Genomic DNA, 16704 nt, shown 5'->3' with positions numbered 1-16704 from the left:
AAAGGGAAATGCAGAAACAAAAAGGCCAGCTTTGAACACACATGACAAAGGGTAGTTTTTCATCTTCTCTTGAACCATAACTGCCATGCTTAACCTCTCTGCTTTTAAGTTTAATCCTTGACTTTGTAAATCAAATATTAAACATGAGGTTGGGAGAACTTATCTACCTTGACATTGTCTTATTAACTTGGACACAAGTTCCCAGACATCAAGTGTCTCATATTTGGTGGGTAACTCCTCTATCTTTTGTCAGTTTTGCAAAATATCTTATAAGGACAAGAAATTTGTAATAATACTGAAAACAATATTTTCAACCACATCATCACTTCTCTCTGCTTATTATGAGAGATAATCACCTATGCAAATTCTAATAAGTTTCTGTGATTTGTAGCAATAGAGTTTTTAGAGCAAAATCTTTTGCTGAGCGATTTCTTTTGGATTATTACCTAATTTTTATCAAAATATATCTAAATAATACTTAAGAGATTCTTCTGTACTTTTTGTTGGCATATGTCACATTTCATATTATCATTTTAATATTCAAGTACCTATGATAAATTTGTATTTGTTAACAAGTTTAAAATTTAGTTACTTACATAACTGTCTTAAAGTTATATTTCAGATTATGCTAGGAAAGCTTACAACAATAATGATAACACTATGTGTCAAATTTTCATATTCTTTTGTTATAGTGGTTATGTGAACAGAATTAGAGTAAAAATAGTGTTCATCTTTTATTGTGCTGCTTTAAAAATGCTTTATTTCAGTTCTTTAATCCTTATAATAAACATGGGAAGTTAAATACCCTATTGGCATTGACTTTTAAAGACCTAAGGCTCAGAGAGATTAATTGGTGACCAAAGAACCAGAGCTAATCCTTGGCCCAAACGGGCCTGACTTCTGACTCACTGCCCTTCCCACTACAACTTAGCACAGTTCTGAGAAACCTCATAAATTTCTGTGCTCTGTAAATTTCAGAACTCAGCTGAAGGACCATCATTGCCCTGGGATAGCTAATTACCGATACAGAACCATTGCGAGCAAAGGATAAAATCAGTAATTCTCACTCACAGTAATAAAGATGGAGAATGCTTTTGGTTTGTTTCCTTTTGCACTCTTCTTCCCTAACTCAAATGAATTTTAAGAGTCATAATTTGAACCTCTGCCATTAGCTCCATCAGAATTACTAAATGTTAAAGAAAGTTATCCTTATTGACCATAAAATGAACACCCTTTATTATTCTAAGGAGATGGAAAATACTTTATATGAATAGTAGAGAAATTGCCAAAAAAGCTATTTTATTTCGGTCTGTGGACAAGTTAATGTGCTACTGGAAAAAGCATATATATTCTGACCTAATTAATTCACAGAGAACTTGGTTCTAAAAAGAGTGCTTAGAAATGACCCCTTCCCCCAATTTACTCTGCTCTCACATAGACATTGCTTTTCAGTAGCTTGATGCATTCTGAAAACAGGGTCTCTGTCATGAGTTAGCTATTTCCTTCTTAAGGCTTCTGTTGCAGAGCTTTCTGGAATACTTTCTACCTTGGTACTTGTGTTTATTTCTGTAGTCAGGTAGTCAGGTGTTCACTCCAGTTTCTGGGTACGTGAGCCTCAGCTGAGCAGATTTTCCCCTGATAAAAATGTGTCACCTCTGTGCTGTTGTTCTGATGACACTTCCTCCAGGCCTACCTCCCCTAACATCCAGTTTGATATTTCACATTTACAGAAATTGAGAAAGATAGTTTTCAGGTATTTCCCACCTTCTAATTTGAGTAATTTGAAAATGCTTGAGAAGCATATAAACAGGAAAGTTGTAGGAATGATAGAGTGGGGATGTGACTGCTGTGGCTATTTAGCATTTCCTTCTGGAAGGTCCATAGGGAAAAGTAAAATAGTGTATTTTGTTAGATCTAATATAGCGGATTGCATTTTTTCCTGTTTGTGGAGGAAGAAAAAGAGTCATTTAAATATAAAATTCTCTCCTTTCAAGAGCCATTAGGGTTGTGCTTGGCATACTTATGTGATAAGATGATCACTCTATTCTTATTATGACATGTCTTATTCCTTGGAGTTCATTTATACATTATTACTTATAATATGCTAAATGTTACAAAAATCACCAAGCTAAGAATATTTTGGCAGTAATAGTTGGTTTTAATTTCCTTAGGTAATTTTGCCATCTCTAAAGTTTACCAAATAATATCCCTGGATGATGGACATGAGTATTCAACCTCTCTCTGATTAACAGGTATGTTAGCATATTTCCTCTTATAAATATATTCAGCCCTTTGTTTTCTTCTCTACAGGATAACATTTTTAAGCTGGAGGACTCACATTTTGAAAATGGCCGTGGGAAGAGTCCGTATGACCCTAAACTGCTGACAGCATCCCTTTTAATAGGTGCGTAGTCAACAATCAGTTAAACAGTGCATTTTCTATAGATAATAACCAGATTGCTGTTCCTTTTTATATATCAAGACTTTCCATTATTAATCACAAACTATCTTAGGAGGGTGTCAGTTGAGGTATTTTCAAATATTTTGAAAATGAAGAAAACACACTAAATGCTGTTTTGGTTTTTACACTCTCTACTTTGTGATTCTTTTTAATCAAAGTGGTTTAATAAGTGTCTTTAAAATTGCCTGCTCAATCAGTTTACATCCCCACTAGAACTTTAAAATTTATATTCTGAGAGAAAATGGTTTTGGTTTTCATTTTATGAAAGAGGTGTTTCCAGGGGGAATTTTGACAAGTCAGAAGGCAAGAATGATACTCAGTCTATCTTATTCAGTGTCATTACAAGATTTGTCATACTCTCAACATTTAGACAACTTAATCAGCACAATCAGTTTTAATGGTTGTACAATTGGCAGAGACCCTATTGTGTTACTTGAGTTAATGAAGGGCCTCTGTATTCATCTTTGTTTTTTAACTTTAGTTGTTTTTTTTTTAATGTAACAAAAACACTTAATGTATTTCCTCTACACATTCTTATAACCATCTTCTTTTCTGATTGTCTTCTTTTTTTCCTTCAACAATGTAGCTGGGGAGGAAATGCTTAGTCATAGTTCTAAAGGTTGGAAATAGGAAGATAGAAGCAAGCAGAAGAAGGAGAAAACTTTAATCTGTATTGAAAGATAAAGAATTATTTCCACATACTTTTAATCACCTTTAGACTATGTTAAATAAACACACGAAAAGTGATACATCATTAGACAATTATCCTTTTTTTCTTTTCTTTTAGCTTTTGGGCATACCAACAATGAAAAACACAAAAGATTCTGAGTCATTACTCTATTCCAGAATATATTTTTCTGTATGATCATGTAGAGATTATATAACTTTTATTTCCTTTTCTTTTTTTCCCTCTTTTCTAGAAAATGTAGTAAATAACTATTTGATAATAAAAAATAGTGAAACTTATGGAGTATAAAATTTCTAATTGACTTTTGCATAAGAAATCTAGATTTTTTTTAAAAAGGAAATATAGGTTATTATTTGATGGTGTCCTAAGTTCAGTTTTGCCAATCTTTTGATTTTAAAAATAACTTTTTTCTACTTAACAAAATAAACTCTAGTCATACTGACTACAGCATTAAGTATGAAGATACATTTTTCCAGTATTCTCTAGTGTTTACTTTACCACTGTTTCACTGATCTCTTTTCTATTAAGAATAAGAACATTACAACATGAATTATCTTCTCTATTGCTTTTCAGATGTAGACAATTTCAGTCCATTTGATCCATTTACGGAGCTTTTTAACAAAAGTTTAAGACCTGAAGGAATGCAGCGAATGCAGCACACTTATAATTTACCTATTCACAGATGGCCTAGTGATTACATGTGGATGACTTCCTTAAGTGCACACACAGAAATGTGAAAGTTGTCTTAAACAAAAGGGAGGAGTTCTACCTTGCTCAAACTTGCAGCCTATACTTACTTAAATTGCATACTGGATAAAAAAATAAAAAAAAGATAGATATTCCTCAAAAAGCAGTATGTTAAATTATGCCTAAAGCAGCTTTAATTTGTGGTATGTTTCTCAGTGGGGATTTGCTTGATTATTTATTTTAATATTCCATTGAGAAAGGATGATGACAAGTAAGTATTACATAGTTCATATGGTATGCAACCACACAAAGGCCACAAAGAATATGAAACTCCATAGTTTGGGTTTTATATTAGAACTTCTTTGAAAAAGCTGTATAAGTTTGTGAAAAGGAAAAGAGAATGAGGGAAGTTTCATGAGTCAAGAAAAGGATGTGTGGCTTAAAAAAAAAAAAGGCAGCTTTTAAATGCAAGTCTAGACTTCACCTATCCAATCTGTAAAATAATTGGGTAACTTTTAGATGTGTTTGGTGCTTCTTGACAAGGAAAATTATTCAAGCCAACATAAATTAATTTCTGAATCAGCTGGATAGCAAGATACAAAAAAAGAACACGTCACACTAGACCTTGTAAAATCCCTCAAAATATCTGCGACATCATTTTAATTCAAGAACTGAGTTTGTTACCTTCTTTCTTTGTAACTAGGCTATAAATTCTTATTCTCGTAGTACATTTAATTCCCTTTGTTGAGTTTTTCTTGTCATTTTCTCTTATGCTGTTTTAAAAAGCATTTGATAGAGTTTTTTTTTGTTTTTATTTTAACATAAGTGCTCTCTATAGCACTTCCCAAACTTCTACATACAGGAATTACAGGTGTCTCTGAAATATACAGATTGTGCATTGAATGTTTGAGAATGGCTATTGGGAAAGCCTATGTGCCCAAGAGATTTTGCATGTATTTTCCTCATCTCATCACATAAGAGAAATTTTTAAGGTAGTTCTGGGCTGTTTCCTTCCCCAATACTGGGAAATAAAATTTCATGTTTGACTCAAACCATGTATAAACTGGTTAGAGGAGTCTTCACAGCAGCTACTTTTTATATCATCAGTCAGCCCCTTATTAAGCAGTTTCAACCACTAATAAGCTTTCAATCCAGATGACAGCTTAAAAATTAATGAAATTTATCAATGCTTAGTATAACTTTTCAAAATGCCATAGTTTTTTTATCATTAATTTTTTTGAATAGACTTGCTTTTTAGAGCAGTTTTTGGTTCACAGGAAAAGAAGAAGATATCAGAGATATTATATATATCCCCCACACCCACTCGTATAGGCTTCCCCATTATCCACTTCCTCCACCATATGGTACATTTGTTCTAAGTGTTGAACCAACACTGACACATCATTATAAGTCACAGATATAAGGAGGGCACTAGGAATACTGGTGTTATATGTAAGTGATGAGTCACTAAATTCTACTCCTGGAACTAATAGTACACTGTATATTAACTAACTGGAATATAAACAAATTGCCATGGGGTAAGCTGATGACCTCAGAAAATACGGATTCTTTCTTGAGCAGTGCATAGCTACTAAATTAAGTCTCCAAATCCTATAACATGTCCTAAGTTTTAAGAGGACCATCAGGGAAGAGAGGGAAAACTGAATGGGAAGAAATCAGAGAGGGAAACAAACTATGACAGACTCTTAACTCTGGGAAACAAACTGAGGGTCACTGAAGGGTAGGGGGATGGAGGCATGGGGTAACTAGTGATGGACATTAAGTGGGCACATGATATGATGAGCACTGGGTGTTATACACTGCTGATGAATTTTGGAACACTACATCTGCAACTAGTGTACTATGTTTTGGCTAATTGAATTTAAATTTAAAAATTTTACAAAATAAATCTCCTTAGTAAGGTTAGTTTTTCAAATGTCCCTTAATAAAAATCATTTTGTCAGTATGAAATTATTGGTATTTATTTTTAAGTATGTCTTGTTTCATCCACCTGTAAATATTTTAATTGTAATGACTTTGTTTAAAAATCCTTTATTAAAAATAATTTCTCCCCTACTCAGAATAAATACCAGGTCTGGACACAAGAATAATATCTTATATTTTCCACACTAATTGTCATCTCACATTTTCATGATGTGAAAGGTGTAGTCAACTTGAAAGTATTTTTGTTTCCTCATTGTTTTGTTCCCCAGGCATTGTAGTGCTAATAATTTAGAAATAACCTATCACTGAGTAATATTGTTGAAATCTATTTCAGCAGTCTAGGACTTTAGCTATGGTCTATTTCCCCAAGATAGAATTCTGCCTTGCCTCAGGAAAAAAAAATAATTTAACAGTAGAATATGCTCTTACTTGGTATTAGATCACATGAGATACTCCCTAAATTAATTAATTATTATTGAGAATATTATTTGAACCTCCCTGAACCTCGGTTTCTTTATACATAAAATGGCATGGCCATGCTGATTCCCCTAGTTTGTTGTGAAAGTTAAGACAATTTAATAACGTATCATGTTTGGGTACTTAACATATTTCTGGAATGTATGTAGAAGTAGAAGCCAAGAAAAAAAAATAACAGTGGTTGCTATAAAGGAGTCTGAGAGAGAGATTTGGTACCTTATTAACTTTATATTTTTAATTTTGTACCATGTGCACATGTAAACTAAAAAAATATTAGTTTAAAAGGATAACATAAGTAAGAAGGCCAGCATATTATATTTATTGGTACAGAGAAGATGCCCAATAGATGTAAAAATGTAAAATTATTCCCATACCCTTCCATTCTCAAGAAATGGATTTCATCCATGCCCTGCATGTGTGTGCATGTTTGTGTGAGAGTGTGTATAATCTGTGTGCAAGAGAGAGACATAAATTCATTTTTCTCTGTTTCTAATTACTCCTCTACTCTGTGAGTGGAATTTACTCAAGGTGTTAACAACATAATGGCTTGTCCTTAGGTTTGTTTGATTTTTGCTCAACATCCATGTCACACGTTACACCTGTGTTAGTAATGCTGTGATTTCATCAGGAAATGTTTTTTTTTTTTTCACCTTCTACTTCTTACCACACCCTTCTTAGGAATTGCAATCCAATACAGTAACTGATCTAAGCCACATTTTTAGCTGTGAACATTTGAGCTGTGAACATAAAGTCCAGAAGTACATATGAACTTTTGTTTTTAACACATGCTTCTCAGGTAATTCTGCCATGGTGGAAATGCATTTCACTAAACTCTTTGTTCATCTCAGTAAAGAATGCTTTCCATAGAGATAGGTTAGAAATCTTACAGTTAAGAAAGAATGGCAGAGTACTCAAATACAAACTTCATATTTGATAATTTTTAGATACTTAGTTACATCTGTCAGCACTAATTTTTCTTGGTCTGATGTATTATTTTTGAGTCATCAAACTTGCTATGTGGTGTCTGTTGTGAAGAGACTAAAAACTTTGTTGGATAGAGTATCCACAGCCACTTTTTGATATATATAACAATTCCTTGAACATATTTATACCATCAGTTTAATAAAATTGGACAAATGTCATATTTTCTTTCACTATAGCTTAGTATATATAGAAAACCAGAAGTATGCATTTTAACTATGATGCTATTTGAATCATTGTAGGATACATTTATCTAATACTTCAGATTTTTTCAAGAAACCGGAAAATTAGCATTATGCCCAAGAATCAACATATAATTTGATAACTTCATAAATGACCTAGGAACTTCAAGAGAAGTTTGACAAGTAGACATTTTTTGTTAAACATATTTGTTCTCCAAAAATAAGCCAACTGAGATATAGTAAATTTCTTATACTCACTTATCATTAGATCATTTTACATAGTCACAGAATGTACTAACTCTTTAATCCATGATGGAAATTTATAAGTATATTAAATAAAGCACATTCTAAGTTGACTATAATTTATTTGCTTATGAGAATGCAAAAGTAGGATATTCTATCACCTGTACATTTGGGTGTAATAACAAATATGTCCTACAATTTCTGTGGAGCATTCATCCCTGATAAGAATCCTATAGATACCTCTGTAGAAGGTCTGGTTTAAGGCCTCATATAAAAAACAGTTACTGATAGTGAGCATTGACAATATGAGAATGTACCTTTCATGGCCACTTAATCGTCTGGTGCCCCTACAGCTCCCAAAAATCACATTGACTCTTACTAAAAGTAATAGTCAGGTGGGAGGGAATTTCTTATGATTGGAGACAACCAGTGCCTAAACTGAAAACTTCCATTGGTGTCTAAGTCAGTTCTTTAATTCTGTTTTCATAATAAATTGATCAATAGCTTTCCTACTGAAGAACTCTCTCTAAATAACCTACTTATCTGTTGTCAAAAGAAAAGCAGAATCAAACTTTCTGCTTTTGTCTTCATTTATATTGATTTTTGCCTTGCTTATATGGAAATGAATGAAAAAAGTATAAGTTATAAAACAAGTGTATAAATTAATAAGAGAAACAAATACTTATATGTGTCCAAATAATAGTTGCTTTTGGTGTTGATTTGTTATTTCCGAATCTCCCCTGCATAGAGTTTATATGTAATAACAAGTGTAATTATGGATTTTACTCATGCTAAAGCAAGAGAAAAAAAAAAGTTTGGGTGAAATAGAGGAAAGGGACTAAGTCTAATTTCCAGTTATATAGTAAAAAATCTCACAGAGAAGTAAAAAAAAAATGACATTCTTTACTCTTCTGTTTCTGTTTATACCTCCTGTTAGGCATGTTCTGTCTGACTACGCTCTGGTATGAAATTGTCCATTTGTCTCCTTTCGTGATTCTCTTTTCACATTTCCTGATTTTCATAACCTAACACGTCATTGAGAGGGCAATGAGGTTAAACTAATAATTTAATACTTTTGATTTTTCAAGGTAAAGAGGACTCAAGGCATCCTATGGTAGATGTGCAACATTAAAATATTTGAAATTAGTATTAAAATTTTAGGCTGCTTTTACAACACATTTTTAACTAGGGGCCTATTATTCACACAGATCAAGAAAAATAATTTACCTGAAGTTTAGAAATCCGTTACATATATTTATAAATTATTTATAAAAAGATATAATATCAACCTTACTAAAAGTGTTACAGCAATTGAAAATAAGTTAAAATTAAGGAGACAGTAGGAATTTACATATTTCAAAGTACCTTTGAAATTTACGGCTTATTCATAGCATTTTTGTGCTTTTAGAAAATGTTTATTTTTTTTTACCTTGGCAGATAAAATGTTATTGCAGCATATTATGATGAAAGCAGGTCAAATTTGAACTTGGTAATTAATTAGGTAAAGAGAACACAAGATGCTTTTGAATCCCAAAATACTATGACAATTTAGAGTAATAGAGTACCATTCATTTATGTACTACTTTGTACTTACTATATTGTCAGAGTGCTATTTTTACTTGCCCTGAGTCACAGCAATCCAAAATAAATGATCAGTGTCTTAAAACTCATTTGTAAGAAAAGGTATCTTTTTATTAATATTTCAAGCTAGACCTTGGAGTTGTGTAGTGATTCACTCTGCTTAGCTCTTCTCCACTGCCTTGGACATTCTCCAAAGGTTGGTGCATTCAGACACATTAGAGAACCACAGGTCCTACCAAAGGAATTGATTGAGTTGGATCACTGAGAATGTCTATTTTCATTATAAAACCTTTATCTGTAAGTGAGAAGTGAGGGTATGAACAAAGAATATCACATGAGAAATCAGTTAACAAGACTTTCCCAAAGGCATTTATGCTTAAAGATGCACAGGAAGTTTTTTTTTCAGTTTATCTAATAAATATGAAAATCCTTTGGAAATGATAGTGTTATACAAATGTTTAAGTTATAATTTATCTACTCCTATTTTATTTTCTGATTATTTTTCAAATCAGTGAATACAGAAACATTAACTTAACCCAAATGACCAACAAGATAATATTAATTTTACTATCATTATGGTAGATTATTTAGAGGAAAATTTTATATTTATATTTTTTAATTGTTTCATTTTGCTGATAATTCACTATCGGTAAGCAGGCAATAATGTGTTTCATGGATGAAATAAGAGGACTACTTTTCTTTAAAAAAAAAGAAAATGTAATTTTTACAACCTCCAGTTTATTAAGAGCTGGTATGGTTTAGTGTAAAAGGATTGGGATTAAACAGGCTTGAGCTTGAACTTTCACCCTTACTTTCCTGGTCATCAACTGAGCAACCTTGGGTTTCTCGAGCTATGAAATAGGGATAACATTTACATCATGGGGTTGTTGACAGAACTAAATGAGATAATTTGAAAGTGTCAAGTTACTGCCTAGCTGCCCTGCAAACACAGAATGGTATTCAGTAAATATTAACTTCTCTTTCTCCTCCCTTTTTCCTTTTCCTTTTCCTTTTCCTTTTAACCTGGTCACTGTGAGTCCTCCATTATTAAACTCTGACCTGGAGTTAGAGTTTAATTAAATATTAATTAAATAATATTAAATATTAGTTTAATTAAATATTAAATAATTTAAGTAGAAATGAATCAAGAAACACAGTAGAATCTTTAACTATGGTGATTATGACCTGTATTTGTGAAAATTTCCTCCTCTTCAGACTTTCCTCCTTTTTTAACATTTTTTACTTGTACTTATTTAAGTAAGATTTCTACACTCAACATGGGGCTTGAATTCATGACCCTGAAATCAAGAGTCATGTTCTCCTGACTGAGTCAGGCAGATGCCAGACATAATTCTTTTATAAGACTATGTGATGACTTATAGTCAGTTAGAACATTTTTCCCATTTGATATATTCAAAAATAAAAAGCAATAAAACAGGGGGTGCCTGGGTGGCTCAGTTGGTAAGCGACTGCCTTCAGCACAGGTCATGATCCCAGTGTCCTGGGATCGAGCCCCACATCGGGCTCCCTGCTCGGTGGGGAGCCTGCTTCTGCTTCTCCCTCTACTGCTCTGCCTGCTTGTGCTCTCTCACTCTGTCAAATAAATAAATAAAATCTTGAAAAAAAATAATAAAATTAAAAAAAAAAAAGCAAGAAAACAGTTTTGGGGAGGAAAATATTAGTCCTTGCTAAAGTATTGCAAAATCTTACTCAGATACCACTAAAAAGGAAATATATTGTGAAAACTTAATTTCCATTAAAATAAAAACTATAAATAATATTTTATGGTGGGATCTTACCCTAATAAATAAGGATATTAGAAGTGCAAAAGCTTTACACATATAAAAATGTAATGAATATAGTATACCTTTTTTCTTTTGTCCACATAATGTAGAAAGGAATAAATGTTATGTTTTAGTAATATCCCTGAAATCATATTTTACTTCATTTTACAAAGTTCTTAATGAGTAGTCAGATACTTAGTAAGCATTTACTAAAATACTTTCAAGAAAGACATAGGATAAAAGTAAATAACTGCTTAATGATGCAGAAAGTGTTTCTCTTTCTCTTAGGGTCTTTACATGAAACTTATTTTGTGTGTTTTTTCTTTCCTTAATTTAATTAAAGGATGTGTACCTGCTTTTATTTTGTCACAACACAGATGGAGAATTATACTCCGGGACTGCAGCTGATTTTATGGGGCGCGATTTTGCGATCTTCAGAACTCTCGGGCACCACCATCCAATTAGGACAGAGCAGCATGATTCCAGGTGGCTCAATGGTAGGTGGTGCGGGCCAGGGCCCAGGCATGTTACATAACATGTGTAACTGTACTTGTCATGGACAGCTTTCCTTGTGACTTGAGACTTAGTGTGCAATTGAACTCATGGTGGTGATTCATGACTGTGGGTGTGAGAAAACAGGGGAAGACGAGAAAAACGAGATTAAAAACTCAGGAAAATATTTGTTTCATGCCAGAATTGAAGTTTCTCAGTAGTTAACTGTGGAAAGAAATAGATCTGGGCTAGAGCTGCGGAAGGGAGGCAACGGAAACAGATAATGGCTTACCGGTCCTGTCTTACACAGATACCACAACAAATCTCATGATGTAGTATTTTTTTCCCCCACACCTCTCATATTGCCCTGAGAGCGTCATACACATTCTTGAACGTTTAAACAGATTGTAGTGTTAATAACATTATGTTGAAAATGTTTTCAGAATTTCAGAGGATTTTTATATGATTTCATTTGATTCTCTTTTGATCTTTTTAATATCTTCTCTCAGTTTGTTTAGGTGAGAGAAATAAAACCAATATTTTATCTAAGATTATCTGTAACCTAGTAATGAAAGACTTGGAGCAGGAACCCAGTTTCTTGAACTTCAGGCACTGGCTTCAACTTGATCAAATAGATTTTTTACTGCCTTTCTCTTTTTAGTATATAAATAAATTTAATAGAGGAGCAAATGTTCAAAATGTATAATGTATATGCCTAAAATAAATAACATTTTCATTCATATTAGTAATCCTAATCTATTCTTCTATGTAGAGTTCGATTTTTTTTATTACTCACGCATTTATTAAGATTTTTATAATGGCCCCCACAATATTGTCATGTTTTTCTTATTAACTATCTCCATATATATCTGTCTTTAGTCTTATGAAATAAAGCTGTCCAGACCCTAATCTGCCATCTATGAACTTTTACCTGGTTTCACCTGCCTCATTAATAAGGATAGAGCTCATGGATTAGAGTCCGTCTATGTTCTCAGTAAGATGCTTGAATATCTCATTCTTTGAACTTCTGCCACACTTGTTTTTCCTTCCCTTTTGGGGTACCCAGAATTCCTTTTATCACCTCTCTCTTTCATTGGTTTGTTAGAGAAAAATCATACTTCTGGGAATCTTGCTGAAACTTCAGAAGACCATGAGTTGTCTGTGATAATTTTTGTTCTGATATATTTTCATACTGTAAAGTGACTATTCAAAACATAAAACATACTTCAAATTACCTCAGCCAACTTCTCTGCCCTCCTACAACATTTCTGATCATCCTCTTATTTATGTATTAGTGTGAATGGTGTGCCTCTGACCTTCCATGTTTGACCACTCTGCCTTTGCTCTTAATGTTATTGTTTTATCATAAATTTACCCAATGTACATTTCTTTGCTGTCTTTCTCTCTCTCCTTCTCTGATTTCTTCCCCTGACCTGAAAACTTGCTCATCTATTCTATCCAAATTCTTCCTTTAATCCTGGTATGATGTAAAATCCCTGTGTGTCTAAGTCCATAGTCTGGTTAGAATCTTGTTTCCTCAATATTTTCAGCACCATTAGCCACTTTAAACCTGAGTTTGAGCCCAGGGAGCTGCTTCTCCAAAAGACACAAATAACTTTCTGTACCCTGTTTTATAATTAGTATGTCCATTTGGATACTATCTCTTGCAGTATTTCTCACTGTTAAATACCCCTTTCTCTTTAGAGTGCCACTTCTCTTAGCTTCCCTCATTTCTTGCTCTGCCAGGTGTCCAGAGAGCTTGACATCACTTCCCCATTGTATCTTAAATGCAGATGATGTATAAGATCTTTCATAGGGGCGCCTGGGTGGCTCAGTGGGTTAAAGCCTCTGCCTTCGGCTTAGGTCATGATCTCAGAGTCCTGGGATTGAGCCTCCAATTGGGCTCTCTGCTCAGCAGGGAGCCTGCTTCCCCCCCCTTCTCTCTCTCTGCCTGCCTCTCTGCCTACTTGTGATCTCTATCAAATAAATAAATTTTTAAAAAATGATCATTCATAATTGAGTACAAACACTGTGGTAATCAGAAGGGTCTGGACACAGAATCAAATACCCATGCTGGGGGGTTCAGGAGGAATAGTAGGTGACCATATGAAAAATTAGAGACCTCACCAAGGAAAAGAAAAGATGCTGAGATCACCATAAAACTATGTGTGCAAAACTATACGAGAGCCATGCTCCAACAAAATTGCAGAGAACAATTTTAAAATATCTTCTATAAATTATTAAACTTTGTATGGAGTCAAAATCTGTGTGGGGGGGGAACTCTTAACATTGCTATCTGGTCTGTTCTCAAACTGAAATATTTATGTAGGAGGGGAAAATGTTTTTATTCAGAAAGAAGGAGACTTTGATCTACTAAGAACTCTAAAGGGCATACTGGCTTTCACTGTCCATCCAAAAGAAAATCCAAGAAGATGGAATAACATAAAGGAGAGTATAGTATCCATTTCATTTTTATGGCCTTGGAGGAAAAGAGTCATCAAGTTAAAGCTGCTTTTGTGTTGCACACTTAGATGTTGACAGCTGAATCTGAAGAATTTACACTGTGGGAAAGCAGTCATTGTCCACAGCTCTGTACTTCATCTTGCAAATGTGTAGTTCATTTGAGAATTCAGTTATCAGTCTCTCAGCACTAAACGTGAGAACTGATTTTACCAAATTAGCACAAAGGTTACATTTGACAGGGTGCAGAAACCAGAACTGCTGCACGAGGGAGGATGCAGACACATTGGAGAGAGAACCAAGGGACTGTGTGAATCACAAGCCTCCTGAAATTAAATGCCATTCCAGAATAAAATTGGAAGCATAATGTTTACATATTCATGCATAAAATAAATGAGTTTGAGGCATCAGCATAGACTACACAATCATTTGTGCTGCCAGAAGTAATAAATACTAGCAAGGTACTTTTTGAAAGGTCTATTTTAATAGCCCCTTTTTGAAAGGGGCTGTTAAAATTAATTTTGGCACAGGAGTGACTTTTCTCAAATCAGTTCAAACCTATTCAATTATTTTGGATGAATCAGTTGACCTATTTTAGATGACTTTTAATTTTTGTTCCTGCTAAAGAAAAAAACAAAATCATTTGCCTAGAATTAGATCTTAACTATCTTGATATTTTTAATTTCACTATTTTCATAATCACTAAAATTTATATTTTTATAATATTATCAGTCAAGGTTTAAATTTAGCTTCATTTTAACAGGAAAAATTAGGAATGAGTAACAATTTTAGATGAAGAAACAGAAGAGAGATGGAATCTGTTGGCTTTTACATAACTGCTTTTTAAAAAATAAATTTAAAAAATTTTTAATTAAATTTTTTAAACCCTGGTTTAAGGTTACTAGTTCTTAGAACAACTTTTGATTTCAGAAAATGTATTTATATGTGTTTGACATGATGTGCCTGAATTCACTGTTTTTCTTGTGTATTAGAAATTCACTTAATATTACGTCATTTTAACTTCATTTAAACTTCAATTCCAATTTCAGCTTACTAACACTGTGAAACTTAGGTACAGTTGTTCTCTATATATTCATAGTAAGGAAGCAAATAAGTTTATGTTTCTGTTATAATAATGATTTCTTAACATTTAATATGTAAATACCACTTAGTTCTTATACATGTTAGCCATTCATTAGAGCAGATGGATGGCTAACCTACATTTATTTTTCTTCTTGATGGACACTATTTCCAAATTGTTCTTGTCTTGGACTAATGCTGGGATGCAATGTGATATGGAGGAAAGACTGGTCTTTGGAGTAAGACAAAGCATCACATTGACTCCTTTTAATGGAATTATAATATTACTTAACCTCTTATAGGTGTGGAAAACTGACCACATGATAATGTGTAAAAACTACTAAGTGAATGATTGGCATAGAGTAAGCACTTAATAATTGTGAATTTACTCTGTATCCTCTATCCCACATCCATTGGGTGGAACATGCTTAGGAAGATTTGTCAGATTCATTCTGTGAGTTATTTTATTTGAGTCAGGGTGAAAGGGCAGTCAGAGTCAGGTTTAATATATGAAACCACATGGATCCTTGAGAGAGCCAAGGCCCAGTGAACACAAACAGACCTAATTACAGTGCTCAGAGTGTGAGGCCTTCCCACTCATTTCAGGAAGACCTGTTTTCTTTTAGTGGAATTTCCTAAAAGGATCGTGCCTGTGGATAGACCAACCCACTTGCTTTTTTCTATAATTGAAATGGCATGCAAGTCATCATTCCACTTCCTCTCACTTGTAACACTCATACCAGGATGGCCTGCCCTCTTTGGAATCAGGATAGCTTCCTCTGTGGTCATGTACTAGGATATTTCATGTTCTCTAAAGATTCAAGTTTCTCCACAAGACATTTTTATGAAAATAGAACCAAGCGGTGTGACCGCAAGTAATCTATGAGAGCACAAATTAATATTACATAGTACATAATCTGAAATCACTTGTATAACTCTTTCAATGCTCTATTTTTATACTACCATCTTTAAAGGCATAAACTGTCAGAGTATCCAATTAGAAATTTTTATAAGTAAAATGAATTATCTAGCTTTGCATAATGTCAGACTTCTTAATGATAACAGTCTGAATTATTTCTCTGGCTTAAGTACATCAATATTATATTGATGACCTTGGGAGAAAAAGCCCTTTGGATGCCTTATTTTATAGTTATATGAACAGATGAGTATCATAGAAATTAAGTGACCATTCACTTAAAACAACAACAACCATAAATGTCCTATTGGTTTTCATAGCATATGAGAAAGCAGCAGGAATATCATCTTTTTTTAACTTTTGAATTACATCTCCTATGAATTATACTTTGTATTCATTAAACATCTGAGGCATGAATGTAAAGAGTCAAAAATAAAAACGATAATATTTTTGGTTATTTTTGCTGAAATGATCCTGAAACATAGGTGTGTAATAGTTCAAAACAATCTCTACCTAAACACAACCAAATAGTTATCTGAGGTTTTTTCCTCATGAATCTATTGCCCAGAAAAATTTTCATACTGATAAATAATGCGTACCTCCCAAAAGTATTTTTTTAAAAAAACAATACACAGCATGAAATTATTCTACTCACCAAATGATGATAAATTTAATGAACTCACTAAATATGCTTTTTCTTTTCATGAGGACCACAAAGTTACCAGAAT

At 33.2% G+C, this 16704-nt stretch overlaps 1 protein-coding gene and 1 long non-coding RNA gene across 9 annotated transcripts in view; one reads left to right on the top strand and one right to left on the bottom strand.

Annotated features, from left to right (window-relative positions):
- SEMA3A (semaphorin 3A) overlaps positions 1-16704 on the top strand; it is a 469586-nt gene that overhangs the window by 376851 nt on the left and 76031 nt on the right. For all 7 annotated transcript variants that reach the window (XM_047695665.1, XM_047695666.1, XM_047695667.1 and 4 more), the window contains 2 exons: positions 2311-2404; positions 11406-11525. In XM_047695665.1, coding sequence (XP_047551621.1) covers positions 2311-2404; positions 11406-11525 — 214 coding nt within the window. The remainder of the gene's footprint in view (positions 1-2310; positions 2405-11405; positions 11526-16704) is intronic.
- Positions 1-16704, bottom strand: part of LOC125081156 (uncharacterized) — a 63750-nt gene that overhangs the window by 29085 nt on the left and 17961 nt on the right. The window lies entirely within an intron of this gene.

This window comes from Lutra lutra, chromosome 11 (genome assembly GCF_902655055.1).
Source record: "Lutra lutra chromosome 11, mLutLut1.2, whole genome shotgun sequence".
NCBI classification, from domain to species: domain Eukaryota; kingdom Metazoa; phylum Chordata; class Mammalia; order Carnivora; family Mustelidae; genus Lutra; species Lutra lutra.
Note: the sequence above shows the minus strand (reverse complement) of the source record. Positions and strands in the feature narration are given on the sequence as shown.